At 35.1% G+C, this 17,096-nt stretch overlaps 2 protein-coding genes across 16 annotated transcripts; one reads left to right on the top strand and one right to left on the bottom strand.

Annotated features, from left to right (window-relative positions):
• Window positions 1-3,114: 3,114 nt before the first annotated feature.
• Window positions 3,115-8,855, bottom strand: mgst3b (microsomal glutathione S-transferase 3b). Its single transcript, NM_001080034.3, is given in 4 exon segments — window positions 3,115-3,745; window positions 6,146-6,218; window positions 8,373-8,495; window positions 8,605-8,855. Coding segments are annotated over 4 exon segments (423 nt in total). The 5' UTR covers window positions 8,731-8,855; the 3' UTR covers window positions 3,115-3,644.
• A 969-nt stretch (window positions 8,856-9,824) lies between these two features.
• rsrp1 (arginine/serine-rich protein 1) lies at window positions 9,825-16,711 on the top strand. Of its 15 annotated transcripts, none has more exons than XR_015505428.1 (7): window positions 9,825-10,087; window positions 11,922-12,491; window positions 12,738-12,919; window positions 13,114-13,173; window positions 13,322-14,618; window positions 16,276-16,427; window positions 16,561-16,711. XR_015505428.1 is itself a non-coding variant. In NM_001441571.1 (6 exon segments), coding segments are annotated over 4 exon segments (966 nt in total). In that variant the 5' UTR covers window positions 9,825-10,087; window positions 11,922-11,929; the 3' UTR covers window positions 16,414-16,427; window positions 16,561-16,706.
• Window positions 16,712-17,096: the final 385 nt, after the last annotated feature.

Genomic DNA, 17,096 nt, shown 5'->3' with positions numbered 1-17,096 from the left:
TCTAATAAAATTAATATAAAACATAAATTCTGCAAAATGGAATAATAAAAATCCATTTTAATCTACATGGATGGGGTCGCCCCCTAGGGCGCATATGTTGACATCACATGACCATCTCGTGCCCTTTTTCCTCAGTTGACTAAAAATAATACATGAACAAATACTATAGTAATTTGAGAGTAATAAAGTATTTTTGAGTGCTTTTGTACCATACTATACAAAGCGTATCATATTGAATATATTATTGCATGTACTGCTCATGTTAACCAATGCTACAGATTACTGAACTTATATAAACTGTAATACATACTGTATAGCCTACTTAGAGGCGGATTTAACCAATAAGCGAGATAAGCGACTTCTTAGGGCCCCGGGTAATCTAGGGGCCCCCAATAAATTTATAGGAGTATAAATTATACCTTAAAACTATATATAACATCATTTTTTATCCTATTTGTATAGTGGAGTTAAACAAAAACATTTTACATAATTACACATTATTTATGTACACTAAAATGTAATATTATTATAAAAATGTAATGTTATGTATTAATAATATTAAAAATTAAAATATCCACCACCCCTAATCATGGAGCAGCATAGCAGTCATATATATATATATATATATATATATATATATATATATATATATATATATATATATATATATATATACATACATACATACATACATACATACATACAAATATATAACTACACAGCAAAATAAATAAAAATTAATTAAAAGTAGGACTTTTTTTAAAGCTTTTCACTCATTATAGCACACGGCTGCTGTTGATGTGACAATAAAAGTGATTTGATTTGAGTGGTCTTTAATGAACCTAAAGAGCACATGTCACTACTCATCCGTTTGCACTGGCTGCCAGTTGCTGCTCGCATCAAATTCAAAGCTCTGATGTTTGCTTACAAAGCGATTTCTGGCTGCGCTCCTTATCTGCTCTCACTTCTGCAGATTCATGTGCCCTCCAGAAACTTGCGTTCTGTGAATGAACGTCGCTTCGTGGTTCCATCCCAAAGAGGGAAGAAATCACTTTCCCGAACGCTCGCGTTCAATCTGCCCAGTTGGTGGAATGAACTCCCTAACTGCATCAGAACGGCAGAGTTACTCGCTGTCTTCAAGAAACGACTAAAACCTCAACTATTTAGTCCCAAATCGCTAAATCCGCCCCCTGAATATACTTCAGATTTACAACAGTAAACTGTGGTGTAATGTAGTTTAATTTGCCATATAGTGTTGTAGTAGTCTTAGTAAGGTATTGGGTTGTTTGTATTAAAATAGTGTTATTAGATAGAATAACCACAACAGATTCATTAAAGTAGTTAGCATGGTTCAAAAACGCTGTTTGTACTATGAATTGCAATAGTATTTTTGTTTTCATGTGGATTGTAATTAATTCTACTGTTCTGCTGCATTTATAGTTAACATTTAAGGTGATTTACAAAGCATAAACAATAAAGCACAACTAAATATAATAGCACACATAGGTTTTACACATTGAAATGACCTCATTCCGCATATTTATAGTCTAATAAAGGAATTTCAGAAACGTGGAGAGAAAGTGTTATTAGTTACAGTACTTTGTAACACCTAATGTTTGAAGAAAGTATTTTGAAATCTGGAAAAACGTAAAATGTCGACAATAAAAATGTAAAAGTGTCACAATTATTGATTTATCATCTGATCAGAGTTTTTTTTTTTAAACAAATCCAAATTATATGAGATAAAAACATGATAATTGAGATTTCAATCTGGAATAATGAGAAGGAAAAAAGAAACAATATTATATTATATTACGCAGGGGATAGCACATTCGCCTTACAGCAATAAGGTTGCTGGTTCGAGCCTCAGCAGGGTCAACCTATGGCGCATGTGTTTGGACTGTGGGGGAAACCGAAGCACCCGGTGGAAACCCAGGTCAACACGGAGAGAACAGGCAAAAACTCAGAAACGCCAATTGACCCAGCCGAGGATCAAACCAATGACCTTCTTGTTGTGAGGCGACAGCGCTACCCACTGTGCCACCTATTACAGTCATTTGTTTGACAATTTATCATCAATGCAAAATCCATGATTATGAAATCCAAATAAATGCTCATAGGTTTCCTCCTGGTGCTCCGGTTTCCCTCACAAGCTTAAAGACATGTGGTATAGGTGAATTGGATAGGCTAAATTGTCCATAGTGTATGTGTGTGAATGAGTGTGTATGAATGTTTCCCAGTGATGGGTTGCAGCTGCAAAGGCATCCGCTGCAAAAAAAAAAAAAAAAACATATGCAGAATGAGTTCATAAGTTCATTCCACTGTGGCGACCCCAGATTAAGAAAAAGGACTTCGCTGATTATAAAATGAATGAATAAGTGATGCTTATTATATAACTGTGTTTGTAATAAAATCAAAACTCTAAATATCAAGCCTGGCAACATAGCCAATATCGTAATACTTAAATTATGAAATCATGCAGCTTAAGAAGACTTTCTAAGATGTTTACCTGGGAAAAAGGCTTTGATTTAAACTGAAATAAAAAGACGGAGAGCCATATGGTGAACATGAATATCATAGTAACCACTCACAACATCATATCATCATCACAGTAACACTCTAGGCTCTGTTTAGAAATAATTTAACGCTCCACTTGTCCTTAAACCCAGCCATATGCTGCTTTACACATGATCACAGTAACTAGAGTTGTAAAAACCTAATTTCATTTTAACAAAATAAAAGGCCAAAGGTGACACGGTGGCTTCGAGTCCCAGCTGGGTCAGTTGGCATTTCTGTGTAGAGTTTGCATGTTCTCCCATTTTGGCGTGAGTTTACTCTGGGTGCTCCGGTTTCCCTCACAGTCCAAAGACATGCGCTATAGGGGAATTGAATAAACAAAATTGTCCGTAGTGTATGTGTGTGAATGAGTGTGTATTGATGTTTCCGAGTTCTGGGTTGCAGCTGGAAGGGCATCCACTGTGTAAAACATGTGCTGGATAAGTTGGCGGTTCATTCCACTGACGAATAGGGACCGACACAGCATATTTCACTTCTAAAATGAACAGTATCACCATACATCTTTACATTTTCTCAATTAAGAGCGTACACACGTGGTTCATTTCAATCTTTAGACATTTAATGATTCATATGTTTGAATAGTAAAGTACATTCAGTGTAAAGCATATGTATGAAAGTCTAAAAAGTACATTTTGTATGATTTAATGTTCTACAATATGTAAAAATGAAACGATGCAAAATGTAATTAATGAAAGAGTAAAAAAGAAACAAGGAATTACTGAAAACTACATTAAAGGGATGGCTCACCTAAAAATGAACATTCGGTCAGCATTTACTCACTTGTTTCAAACCTAAAGGAGTTTCTTTCGTCTGTTGAACACAAGAGAAGATATTTTGCAGAATGTTGTACGCATGTAACCATTGACTTCCATAGTATTTGTTTTTCCTATTATGGAATTTAACATTTTTCAAAATATCTTCTTTTGCGTTCAACAGAAGAAAGAAGCTCAAGCAGGTTTGAAAACACTCGATGGAGAGTAAACTGAGGAAACTTTCATTTTTGGGTAATCTGTCCCTTTAAGTGTCCAGTTTTGATTTTGTGTGGTCATTTCTCAGTGGCTTTCCCCTTAAAGGACTCCGATCAGGTTGAGAGCCACATAGATGGAGATCAGAAGGACTCCGAACAGCCCGATGTATCCGTAAACACCGTGCATCCTCTTAGCAGGATCTGAAACAGAGTAACAATGATGATGATGAGCAGGGTTCAAACCTAAACCAATGATGAAAGAACAACATAAACACTGCAGGTTATGTCAAAGTGTACTGGTGCAACCTTCAAAAAGTTAAACTTTGTTTGTGTTTAACACCATGCCAGCTTTTAGAGCCATTTTGATGGAGAGAAATAGTATTCGATATCATTTAGCTGACAAAAGTCTCCTATACAAGTTTTAGAAACAACAAATAATCACTTGACTTCTGGTCGATCATTTGGTGGTTTATATGAAAGGCAAAGGCCTCTAGATTATGCTCATTTCAGCAAAATAAAATATGATCATGCTTTGATTTTGAATTATCTAATTAGGAGAGTAAAGTCTGACTTTGCTTAGACAAAAGTCTTGTCACTTAACAGAAATAATGTCCAGTATAGAATATAAAGTCATGCTGCAGTGGAAACAGAATGAATATTGTGTCTGACTCCCATGAGCTTGTAGGACTGCATCCATACATCTCTGCAATGACTCAAATCACTGATTAATAAAGTCATCTGGAACGGCAAAGAAAGCGTTCCTGCAGGACTCCCAGTTCATCAAGATAAGGATTCATCTTCAATGCCTCCTCCATCATCTTACCCCAGACATGCTCAATAATGTTCAAGTCTGGTGACTGGGTTGGCCAATCCTCGAGCACCTGCTTTGCTTTCAGGAACTTTGATGTAGAGGCTGTAGTATGAGAAGGAGCTCTATCCTGCTGAAGAATTTGCCCTCTCCTGTGGTTTGTAATGTAATGGGCAGCACAAATGTTTTGATACCTCAGGCTGTTGATGTTGCCATGCACTCTGCAGATCTCTCGCATACCCCTATACTTAATGTAACCCCAAACCATGATTTATTTTCTTCACTAAACTTGACTGATTTCTGTGAGAATCTTGGCTCCTTTTGCAGTATTTGTGATGATTGGGATGCAGCTCAACAGATGATTCATCAGAGAAATCTACCTTCTGCCACTTTTCCAAATGATCAACTAGAAGTCAAGTTAATATTTGTTGCTCTTACAATTGAGACAAAACCTTTATCAGGTAGTGTAGATATATTACTATATTAAGGTTTTAAAAGTATTTTTTAATTAGCAATTCATTTTTAAAAATACATTTAAATTTTATTTCTACAAACTCTAAAGCTGTATTTGAATTAACGGTGTTAAAAAAAAGTGATGCAAAATGAATTAACTGAAAAAAAATGGATCTGCAACGTCAGGTCAGTTTTAGCTTATTCGTCCATTAGAAAATTTGAGTGTGATTATAGCTATATATGTAGTTCCTATTTATATAAACATATATATTTTTATTTTTTTTTCTATTTGCTTGTTTGCATCATTTTGAGTGCATTTAAACCATCTGTGTGTAAAAAAAAAAAAAAACATTTTAGTTTCCACAAAGGTTAATTGTATTTCATTTTTATAGTTGAAGTCAGAATTATTAGCCCCCGTGAATTATTAGCGCCCCTGTTTATTTTTTTCCCCAATTTAATTCCTCTGTTTAACGAAGAAAAGATTTTTCTCAACATTTCTAAACATAATAGTTTTAATAACTCATCTCTAATAACTGATTTATTTTATTTATGCCATGATGACAGTAAATAATATTTGACTAGATGTTTTTCAAGACACTTCTATACAGCTTAAAGTGACATTTAAAGGCTTAACTAGGTTAATTAGGTTAACTAGGCACGATAAGGTAATTAGGCAATTTACTGTATAACGATGGTTTGTTCTGTAGACTATCAAATATGTATTTATAGCTTAAAGGGGCTAATAATTTTGACCTTAAAATGGTTTTTAAAAAATTAAAAACTGCTTTTGTTCAAGCCGAAATAAAACAAACAAGACTTTCTCCAGAAGAAAAAATATTATCAGACATACTGTGAAAACTTTTTTACTCTGTTAAACATCATTTGGGAAATATTTAAATATGAAATCCAAAGGAAATCTGCAAACTGACACTTTAGCTCTCAAAGTCTTTGATGCCACAAAAAATAAATAAATAAAATAAATAAATAAATAATAAGAAAATAAAATTCAAATGGGGTTTAATAATTCTGATTGGAACTGTATACAGAGTGGTATTTACATTTAATTATTCAATTTCAGTACCTGAATACAGTTAGACGCCAAAGTTTCATTGATGTAGATTAATTGATTTACGAAATCCTCCCAATCAATCTAAGAATAATCAATTCTTTTGCACGACACAATTCTTTTCTGCGCTATATTCTGAATTAACTAATAACATAATTACATTATAAAATAAAAACAAATTTTGCTTATAATATAATGACACTGCAATGTCATTTTCTTTTTTTTTGCAATTTCACGCAGCGCTAATCATATTTTTCACACTGTATAGACTTACCCCCAGTGTAGTATCCCCAAGCGTAGGAGAATCTGCTGGTCACCCAGATGGCTCCTAACACAGAGGCAGCGCTCTGTTATAAGAGATAAACACAAAAGATAATGAGACGTGAACTGGGTGAGAGGGTGAAAGACAACATAAGAGAAGAGCACATGACAAGAAAAGAGATTGAGAGATTTATAATTAACTTTTGATCAAGGTAAAGGAATCTGATCAATAGAGGAATCAAATGTGTAAACGTAACCGTGTAAAGGAAGCCATTTAAAGTTTGGTGTTGTATTATTAACAGGTATACAAGGAAATGGAGGACAGTATTGTCTTCATTTCAGTTTATAAGCTGGACACTGAATCTACTTGTTAAAGTGGAATTTTAATAGCAATATTGGTCAAATTATACTCAATTATTTAAAGTATTATTATTGAATTATGAATTGAACTTTCAATAATACACCATTTAAGGTATATAGTTCAGCCAAAATAGTAAATCTGTCATTGTTTACTCGTCTTTCACTTATTTCAAACCAGTTTCTTTCTTCTGTTGAACACAAATGAGGATATACTGAGGAACAGGGGTGGACTTAGTGATTTGGGGGCCCTAAACAGTTACAGGATGGGGCTCTAGCAATGAAAGTCAAAACACTCCCTTTCTCGATAGATATTTTTTTTCCGTAGATTCGTTTTTTTTTTAATTTTGTAAATAAACTGCGTGTTAAAATATATATTTCAAGTGGAACCTTTATCTTCATAATGTAAACAAAAATAAATAAAAAATCAAATTTACCACATTTTATAAATACAACTTTTCTATAGTTATAAAAAATATTCTTCTAACAATTAAAAGTCACCAACAGTAATAAATAATACACAGGGTAAAATACATAAATAATAACAATAACAATAATATTAATAATAAAGATAAAATCTAAAACAGTTTAAGATTTACTTTTGATAAAAATTCTACAATTTTAGAAGGATTCACATTTAAAAATATTGCCTTTTAATGTGTGTCCAGATAAAAATTGTTGTCTGATAACATTGAAAAATAGAGCATTCCACAATAATGTTTCACAGTTCAGTTTCTTTTGCAATAGTGACATTTTGGTGGTTATTCTCCTTTAAGTAAATGTTCATGTGAGTCTTGTGTGTCCAATGTGGCATCTTCTATAAACAATCTCATCGTGTCTTGAGGTAACAAAAAAAAAAAAAAAAAAAAAAAATCGATTTTCTTCCTATTTCCGGCTGAATTTCAAAGAGTTTTTTTTTTTGAGCATTGATCCATTCTGTTTAAAAGAAGTAATAACATTGAAATCTTAATGGTTATAGACAGATTTACAACATGTGATAGTAAATTAATATAACAAAAAAGCTATATGATTAATTTAGGCTTCTTGACAATGGTCGGAGCCCCCTAATTCCCTGAGGCCTTAAGAGGCTGCTTACCTCGCTTTATGGTTAAGTCCGCCCCTGCGGAGGAATGTTAGGAAACAGCAGCCATTGACTTCCATGGTATATTCTTTGGAATTGTTGTTCCTACAATGAATGTCAATAGCTACATTTCCCCCAACATTTATCAGAATATCTTGTTATGTGTTTGTGAGATTATAATTTTTTGGATGCACTATCCCTTTAATAACCTGTTATGATTAATTCTGCTTTTTTTATTTTTTGTGTGTCTGTTGGAGACAAATGATAAGAAATACTGCTCCATATAAACTGCTCCATATAAACTCTGAGGTATAACAAAGTATGTTAAATGCAAGTAAATTCGACAATAAAGCAGTAATTAAACAGCATTGCTAACCAATATCAAATAATGTCAAATGTTTAATTGTCCTTCAATTCTACAAACAATAAAAGGCAAAAATGATTAGCCTTCCTGTGAAAGAGCTGTAATGTTGTGTCTGGATTATTATATATATATATTTTTATTGTATTTTATTAATACAAACATATTAATCATAACAATGGATGACAACAAGTACAAAGGTAAATAAAAAAAGAAAAAGGATGCACTAAGAGTTTCCGAGTCACTTCCGGTGTGTGGTAAATTCCCTTTCCGTAAGGAATCTGTAATTGTAAATTTGTTTCAGGACTTGTAAAAGTGTTTACTATCATTTCCGGTTTTTGAATGTTCCTGGATATATCTGAATTTGTATGATTACTTTGTGTAATGTTTCAAAGCTTATAATAATAATTATAATAATAATAATAATAATAACAAACTTACAGGATAATGGAGTGCAGCAATAGTCTGAAACAGCAGCCATTGCGGATACACCTCCAGTGTGTTCTGATGGGCTCTCTGAATGCAGTTGAAGATCTGATCCTTATCACTGTACATGGTCGGGTACTGTACACAAAACACGAGCATTTAAACACCAACAAACTACCATCAAATCAAAGTATAATGCATACATCAAGATAAATTGAGAAAATGTAACATCATGCATCGACTGTACCTTTACTCCAAACTTCTTTCTTGCAGCACCAACTTTCATCCCGAGATACATGAGCATGACAAAACTGTAAACATATACCAAAATCGCATAGCCGAAGTTGGCTGGGAGCACGCTCTCGATCGCCATGTCTGCAGATGAACTGATCAGGACCTGACCTCTCTCTCTGCTCAAGAACAATCTATGCTCGCTTTATTTGCATAAAATGCACAATCATGCAACGCACGCAGAATAGGTGGGTTATTTGTGTAAAAGGCGACGTTCAGGAAACTCTCGCGATAATCTGAGATCTCTCGAGAGACACACGTGCACTTTGTCCTTATGATTTCTGTGTGTGCGTTAAGGTGTTAAACAGCTTCTTAAACTCCTTACATTTATAATTTAGGCTTACAAATGTCACTGTCTGACTGAATAATTTAAATGAAATTAAAATATCACCATGTGACAAACAACCCTAAAACACCCTAAAACACATATAAATTAGGCAACTCAATGGCACTGTCTGACTGAATAATATAAAATAAATAAAATAATATTATGTATACAGAGTGAAACTATGTAAAAGACAGAGTGAAACTATGTAAAAAGATGTACGTAGAATGAGCTATAGTTTTCTATGTACACAACATTAATATATGAGATAGAATATAAACACAAACAGATAGTAAACTTACAGACAATGCTTCTACAGATGATCACAGCATGAGTGGATTTTAAGTGTCTTCTTGTAAGGTTTTCCTTATATATATATATATATATATATATATATATATATATATATATATATATATATATATATATATATATATATATATATATATATATAGTATTATTTATTTATTTATTTACATAACCATAACCATATAATTTCTTTTAAAAAACTGGTAAAACTGGTAAAAAAAATTGCTTTTGATATAAAATATGTTTTATAGTGTTAAACAACCAGACAACAACCAGGTAACAGTACTTAATGTATATAAATTAGGTAAAAAATATTACCATTGGCTTTTATTATACGTTAATAACTTTATGCTAAAGAGATTCTCCCTACCAAAATATGTAAAGCACTTTGAGTGCGCTAAATAAATGTAAGGAATTGTTATTATCAATAATAATGTTATTAAAAACACAAACAAAAACACTGGCGAATTTTCTAGAACCCGACGATGACGTCAGCTGGTTTCGGTTAAGTTAAAAGGGCAGATTTTTTTTGCGCACGAGCCACTTCACGCCGAACCACTCGCGAGACAACAACGTTTCAGATCGCAGCCTGATTTCTGTAGCTAAACCTTTGTTGGATGAAATAGGAAGACATTTCAACATAAGATAGATACATGCGAGAATAAACATTTGTTTATCTCACAGTTCTTTTGTGTATGTGTTGGGAGTTTATTGTTTTGAACCTCCTCGAGGAGCATTTCGCTATACGTTACCGTGTTTTTCTTCAAACTCGATCATCTAACTGTTGGATCAAGTCATTTTGACGGTAAGTAGTGCTTATAGCCGACATATGCAGAACATTTTATCGTTGTTGTGAATTTGCAGTCTTTGGTTAAATTAACAAACACTGACGTTAACGTAAATGTTAGAAAATTAATGGCATTATCATTATCAGACTAAGTTAACGTTAGATTAAATGTATTCATTTTAGCGTTAAATTTAAAATGACATTCGGATTTTGTTACAGCGTTATTTTATAATGCTGGTTAATGATTACATCGTTTTCAGTTGGTGCTTCTGGAATGTTCTAGACTGGTCTGTTGTGTAACTTGATTGACAGGAGGGGCGGAGACTTTATCACCTGACCTACTTCTGTTCCAGAATGTTCTTCCACAGCCTCACCGTGTATTAATATCACGGTTTACTGTAGTTCGCCTCGACGTCTACCCAACAGTATTGATCAAACTAAGATTTGAAAATAAAAAAAGTACATATTTAATTGATAATCCAGTGCTGTGGTTAAAAATTAAAATACATTTAACGAAAGTAAGCTAGCTTTCTAAGTAACGTTAATCCAGTTGTTTTGTAACCCAAAGGTTTCAGTCGGATATTGTTTGTAGCGCTAATTTTTTATACATTTACTTTTTAAAAAAGAAATTTGAACATTGGATTAGTCCACTTTTTCAAAGTCAGCTTTTACAAAGTGCTATAATCCTGAAGTAAGAAAAATAAAGTTTTATGCAAGCCAGGCAAATAAAAAAACCCCAACATCCCCTAAAAAAACATACCAATAAATAAACCCTTAAGAAATATTCTCCACCATTGAAGACATGGTAACAATATTATTGGTGCTACTAACCTATTTACATAACTTAGCTACTGAAAATCCTAAAAGGTCCACATATTGACAAAAATGTTATGTTAGCTGTGTTAACATTACTTATGACTGAATTGCCTCTTGTTACAGTAATTAAATAATTTGACGACAAGCAGGAATTGTTAATGGTCCAATGACATCACCACATTGTGTGGGGCGCAGAGGGAGCCTCAATTATTTGACCCAAATTGTCAGGATTTATAGTAAAATTTCTGATGATAAAGTGGTCAGAATTTTTTCTCCATGCTGATTATTTAGAAAATGTTACAGATATTTATCTTGACTGAGAAAACTTTGCATGAATCCTTTGATCACCTGATATGAACTGTTTGCTGAGTCATTTTGGCTTAATTGTTAGAATTTAAAGTAAACTCTAATGATAAAGTGGTCAGAGTTCATATACTCTGCTAATTAAATAAAAAAAAATTGTAACTGATAGTCAGATTAATTGATCTTGATTAGGCATAGAATGATTACTGTCTTCAAGGTGTACTGCAGTATGAATAAGTCAAGGTTATAAAATCGCCAAAAGTTTTTTTTTTTAATAAAAGAAGGGTATGTCTAAGATTTTTTTTATTTACATTTATTTTAGGAGGACAGTATCTCCAGCAAAAAAATAAAAATCTAAAGATGCCATTTTAAATAGTAAAGAAATCAGTGTTTTTGTTTTTTAAGAAAATAAAGACAGCAGAAGTCAATGATTCATTTTAAATCATATAGCCTGACGTGTTTACTTCTCCTAAATATCATAAATCTTTAAAGAAATAAAATGTTTTCAAAAGGGGAAAACAGATTTTGTTTTTACCCAGACATTTAAAAAGGATATATTTTAGAGCAGTAATCGCAATACTGTGAAATCGTGATATTTTTATCCAAGGTCATCTTATACTGGCCCATGCCTAACCTTAAGTGGGAAAACTAGGCACAAATGAATTCTTTGATCACCTGATATGAAGTGATAGCTTGTCCAGTTAGGTCAAATCCAATCCTTTGTATTTTATAGGTTTGATCATGAAGACCGAAGCCAGCCCTGGGCGCCTCCATGAGGATGTGAAGCTCATCTTTGATAAGAAAGCTCCTTCCGGCCGTAGCTCGTCTTGCTCCAGCAGTAGCAGCAGCAGTAGCGGCAGCTCATACTCCAGCAGCAGAGGGAGCCGTTCCTCTCGCAGGTCAAGGACCTCCTCCTCCTCACGGAGCTCATCTTCTGGCAGCAGCTCTTCCTCAAACTCAAGATCCCGCTCCCGGCCACGCTGCTCAGGCCGTGTACACTGCCGCCACAGACACCGTTCTCCTCCACGCCGCTACCGTGCTCGATCTCGCTCTTACAGTCCTTCTCCTGAGTCTTCCTCTCGCCGCAGACACTACTATCGCCGCAGTCGTTCTCCATACAGATATTCTAGACACTACAGGCGCTCTCCATCCCGCTCCCGCAGCAGGTCTCCACCACACTGGAGGGGAAGTCGCTTCATTGGGAGGTACCGGTGCAGATTCTCCCAATCACCCAGGAGGAGCCCCAGACCCTACAGAAGCCGCTCCCGCAGCCGCGAACGCTCCATCCGTCTCAGCCTTGAAGGTAACATCAGCTTCACCATTCTACTTGCATAAAAAGAGAATCTAATTTTTTAAAATCTTTGCACCACTAGAGTCCTGTAAGATGTAATGACAACCCAAACTACAATGGTTCCTTGATCAGTCACGCCATCAACAAAATGTGCATTTGTCTATTGTGAATATGCTCCCTCTAGTGGTGAAAATTACATTCTGTGCCTTTAAAGTTCAACATTTTCACATTTTAATTGCCTTTTTTTGTCATCCACAGAGAAGAAGTATCTGCTGAATGTGGCCAAGGCAAATGCTGCCCGGATTCTGGGAGTGCAGAACCTCGAGCTGCCAGAGAGCCTGAAGGAGATGGAGCAGCAGGAGGAGAGAAAGAGGAGATCTTCATCAGATGAAGAGGAAAGGGTGAGGGTTGACCTGGCACCGCAGAAAACACCAGCTCAGGTGAGTCTCACACACAACTGCAAATGTTACACTAATACACACCCAGTGTGGAATGTTGCATGAATGTCCTATAGTATTCTGTACTTTCAAGTGATATGTGATCTTGGGATACTAACACATTGAAATGCGTCTATATATAATGTGATTGCGCATTTGTATTTACCCAACTTGGGTCGTTTAATCTGTCTCCTCAGACATGAATGATATTTCCTGATGGATTTAATGGAATGATCAACAGCTCATGTCCGGATTAGGTAACGGTATACGTTAAAGAGTATGTAATACTGAGTGTGTGTGTATGTGTGCGAATGTATGAACACATTCCTCTCACTGATTTGAGGAGTGACATTTTAGCTTCAATTGCTTTTGTTTGTTTTTTTTGTATCGTTTCTGTTCCTGTAGAGCTGAAACTCCTCCACCCTTTGGACATAGAGGGACAGAGGGGGAGGTCACATGACTTGATTGACACCAGCTTTAAGTCTTAAATGCACAACTGCAAAGGATAAGTAATGGTGTATGATGTTAGAGGTAGCTTTATGTCCAATTAAATCAGACTACATGCAGTTGTGTAATTTACCTTACATAGAGCTGAGCCACTTTCAGCTACAACACAACTGCACATATATGAACATTTGGGGTCAGTAACATTTTTATTTTTACTGCTTTTATTTAGCAAGGATGGCATTAGGTTGAGCAAAGATTACAGTAAAATGATAAAAGATTTCCTTTTGATCTGTTCATTTAACTTTGCTGAAATTATCACAGTGTCAATTAAAGTATTTGCGTCTTTACTGTATTTCTTTGATCAAAATAAATGCAGCATTTGTTAGTCTATGAGATATCAAGAAAAATCTTGCTGCCTCAAGCGTTTGAATTGTAGTGTACTCTGATTAATTAAAGCATAGGAAATTGTTTGTTTTGATGGTTGAACTGGGTTGCATTGTCATTCCTCAGTGAGTCTTCCTCTGTTCAGCGTGCGTGAAGACCAGAGACAGCTCCGTCTACAGTGATGGATGGGGTTTGGAAAAATATACCGTCTCTTTTTGTCTGATTATTTTAGCTTTGTTCAAACAAACTGCAAAAAGCCAAATTATTAGATTTTCTTTTCACAAATGTATAGCATCATGCACAGTTGAATTAAATTAATCTTAGTACAAGAAAAAAAAGATGGCATCCGTGCTGTTTTTAAAAGCTAATGACTATACTTTGGATGTTTTTATTTTTATTATATTTTGTTTCTGAGTTGACTCTTCCATACAATTGAACAACTATATTAGATACTGCATGAGTAAATTCATTACTTTAAAATGGCTTGAGTGTCTTAAAGGTCTGATTTAACAAGTTGGAATTGAATGCAGAGTAACCAAAGCCTCTGTCTATAGATTTTTATAGTTTCTAAAGCTTTATTATATTACTGAAAATGTAAACTGATAAAACCCATGTGGTGTTACAGATTAGAAGGGCAACTCTAGCATTATTAAAGTCCCTTCAGTTTACTACCATTGCATGACCTGAACCCAATAGATGATGTATTCTTTTAGAAGTGAAAATCATGTGAGGTTTACATCAAATGAACAGGGTTTTCACTATTCTTGTTTCTCTTTTCTGTCTTAAGGTAAATGGTGGTGGTGCTGCTGATGATGAGGCAGAGACTGCTCAGACATCACCCAAGAGAAAGCAAATTGTCTTCAGCAATAATGTAAGTTCATGAAAACTTGCTCAAATGTGATGATTGTGACTACGTTCACACCGAAAGGGGCGAGAGCGTCAAAGTAGGCCGAAGTCATTTATTTTGTCTTCGTCAGTGTAAAAGTTGAGGAAAGTTAAAATCAAGTCAAGTTTATGGTAATGGGCTATGACACCATTCAGGGGCAAGCAATCAGAATGTAGAAATCCACCGCTTGAGAGGAGTCAAGAGAAGACAGTCATTTTGAATTTTGGTTCCAACCACAGTTGTTCCCAAGGGTTTGATTACTTTTATTTAGTCTGTGTCCACTAGATGCTTTCAGAGGTGCACTCAGCTCTGTTCATTAACTCCTTCACCAACTATATCTGGATGATGGAGGCTTTTTAGTGTTAGCCCAGTTTGATAAAGTGTTGACCGATGTCGGCAGGAGAATTTCCCCTCGGGACACTAACAACATCACGCCCTTCCAAAAGCAAGCTAATGATTGGTTAGCGCAGCACAAATGTCTGCTAAGGTTAAGATTTTCCAACTCTAGTGATTTGCGCATCAGACGCTCATCTTGCGTCGCTTAATTTTTGCCACAAGATGTCTATCCGTGAATTTGCATTGACTTAACATTTAAATCACTCGCAGCTGACACTTCATCTGTGTCTGGTGTGATTTCACCTTTAGAAATAGGAAAAACATGCTCTAATAAGCACTTGAAAGATACATCTTGTAACTCCGTATATAACGGTAAATAAAACAATTGTCATGGTAACTGTATAATAAACTGATAATTGCAGTGGCTGCCTCCACTCTTCTGATTGGTCCACTGCTTTTGGACCTGACAGTGATGAGCTTTCAATGATTTGCTGCGTGTGACAGTTTAAGATCTAAGAAACACGGCGCTTCAAAAGATGCGAGTGTTAAGGCCCATTCACACCGGTATTCTTTTTGCTTGCACTTTTTGTCTACATTTAATGCCTCGTGACTAAACTAAAGGCGCTGATGTGATCGGTAACAGCAATGCACAAAACGGCGGTGTCATTTTTAAAGAAACGTCTCATGCTTTGTTTAATGTGCATCACCAAAACTTCTCCAATTAGTTTGCCACTTTTGTTTTGTGCCCAGAGCTGCTACTACAGTTACATTAATCACCACTTAAAGGCACTTAAGTGGAGGTGATTCCAGTTTCAATGATGAAGATGATGCATGAACAAGATGAGGCAAAATGAAAATGGAGCTGCTTTTTTTTTATTAGGTTTTGGACACAAAAAGCTCTATGATAAAAGTAACAGCAACTACAGTCATGTCAGTAGGAGTGGAGAGTCGCAAATAGGTTTTGATAGTGAGTTTCATTTTACTTTTTCTTTTAAGTTTTGTGACTTGCAAGTTCATTAAGTGCCATCTAATGTCAGGAGGTAATTCTGTGCATTCACTCTGCTCAACACCCATGAAAATTGTCTGGGATTACAGCAAAGTGTCTTAAAAAAAAAAAAAAAAACGCTGATGATAAACGTGAGCAAAAAGCATCCTGGTCTGTACGAGCCTTAACGGTCAAACATATTTGTGTGTTACGATATAAGACAATAGAAAAGCTGCATGTTGGAGAGGAAATACATTGTGTGAGCAGCCCCTAATAATGTACTGAAATATGTAAGCTGATCTTGCCTCTTTATATTTGCAGAATGCCATCGCCAAACCATCAAGCAGTCCAACACTCAGCGACAGTAAGGTAACATCAAGAGCAGACATCGTGCCGTACAAGAGGCCTTTTGGACAGTGGGTCCCCATCGGCAAATCCTCCTCTGCAAACAAACGCTGAGATTCAGAAAGACTGTAAATAGTGTAAATAGTGTAAATAGTTTCAATTTCAGAGTTGTTTTTGTAAATGGATTGTGTTTTGTGACTACTTGGGTGGGGCTGGGTGGGTTTGGGAGCACCTGAATTCATCATAATTGTTTTCTTTCAGATATAAAGTGGGTTTAATTGGAAGAAGGCAGAAGGATGTCAAACAGGTGGGAGTTTTTGTGTATTTGTGTTTTTCGTGATGTACAGTGGATGTTTAGAAATACAGAATGCAAAAAAAAAATAAAGTCTTTGTATTTCTTCCCCTTCCCAAAGTCTTCATGAAGTATGTTTTTTATATATTTATAGAATATTTAAAAGGCACCCATAATGAAAGTCATCTTTTGTAAGCTGTTTGAACGGAACTGTGTGTAGATATAGTGTGTCCACAGTCACAGTGGAGTAATAGAAGCTCAAAGTCTTTTTTTTTTTTTTTTTTTTTTTTTTAAATTCCTGATGTTAAAATAGTCCAAATTCCTCCCATTTTGAGACCGGTCACAAGGTAAGGTTTTCCAGCCCATCAAATTGATTGACAGCAATGTATTAACATGTCTCCAGTGACGCGTATATTCATATCAACAAGACGGTACAAGGGCAAAGCAACCGCCATTAAAAGATCTGTTCAGCTCTCTGTGATCATCAATTCTCGTCAAATGTGAT

The sequence above is a fragment of the Danio rerio genome, chromosome 13, assembly GCF_052040795.2.
Source record: "Danio rerio strain M-AB ecotype USA chromosome 13, GRCz13ab, whole genome shotgun sequence".
Classification (NCBI taxonomy): Eukaryota; Metazoa; Chordata; class Actinopteri; order Cypriniformes; family Danionidae; genus Danio; species Danio rerio.
Note: the sequence above shows the minus strand (reverse complement) of the source record. Positions and strands in the feature narration are given on the sequence as shown.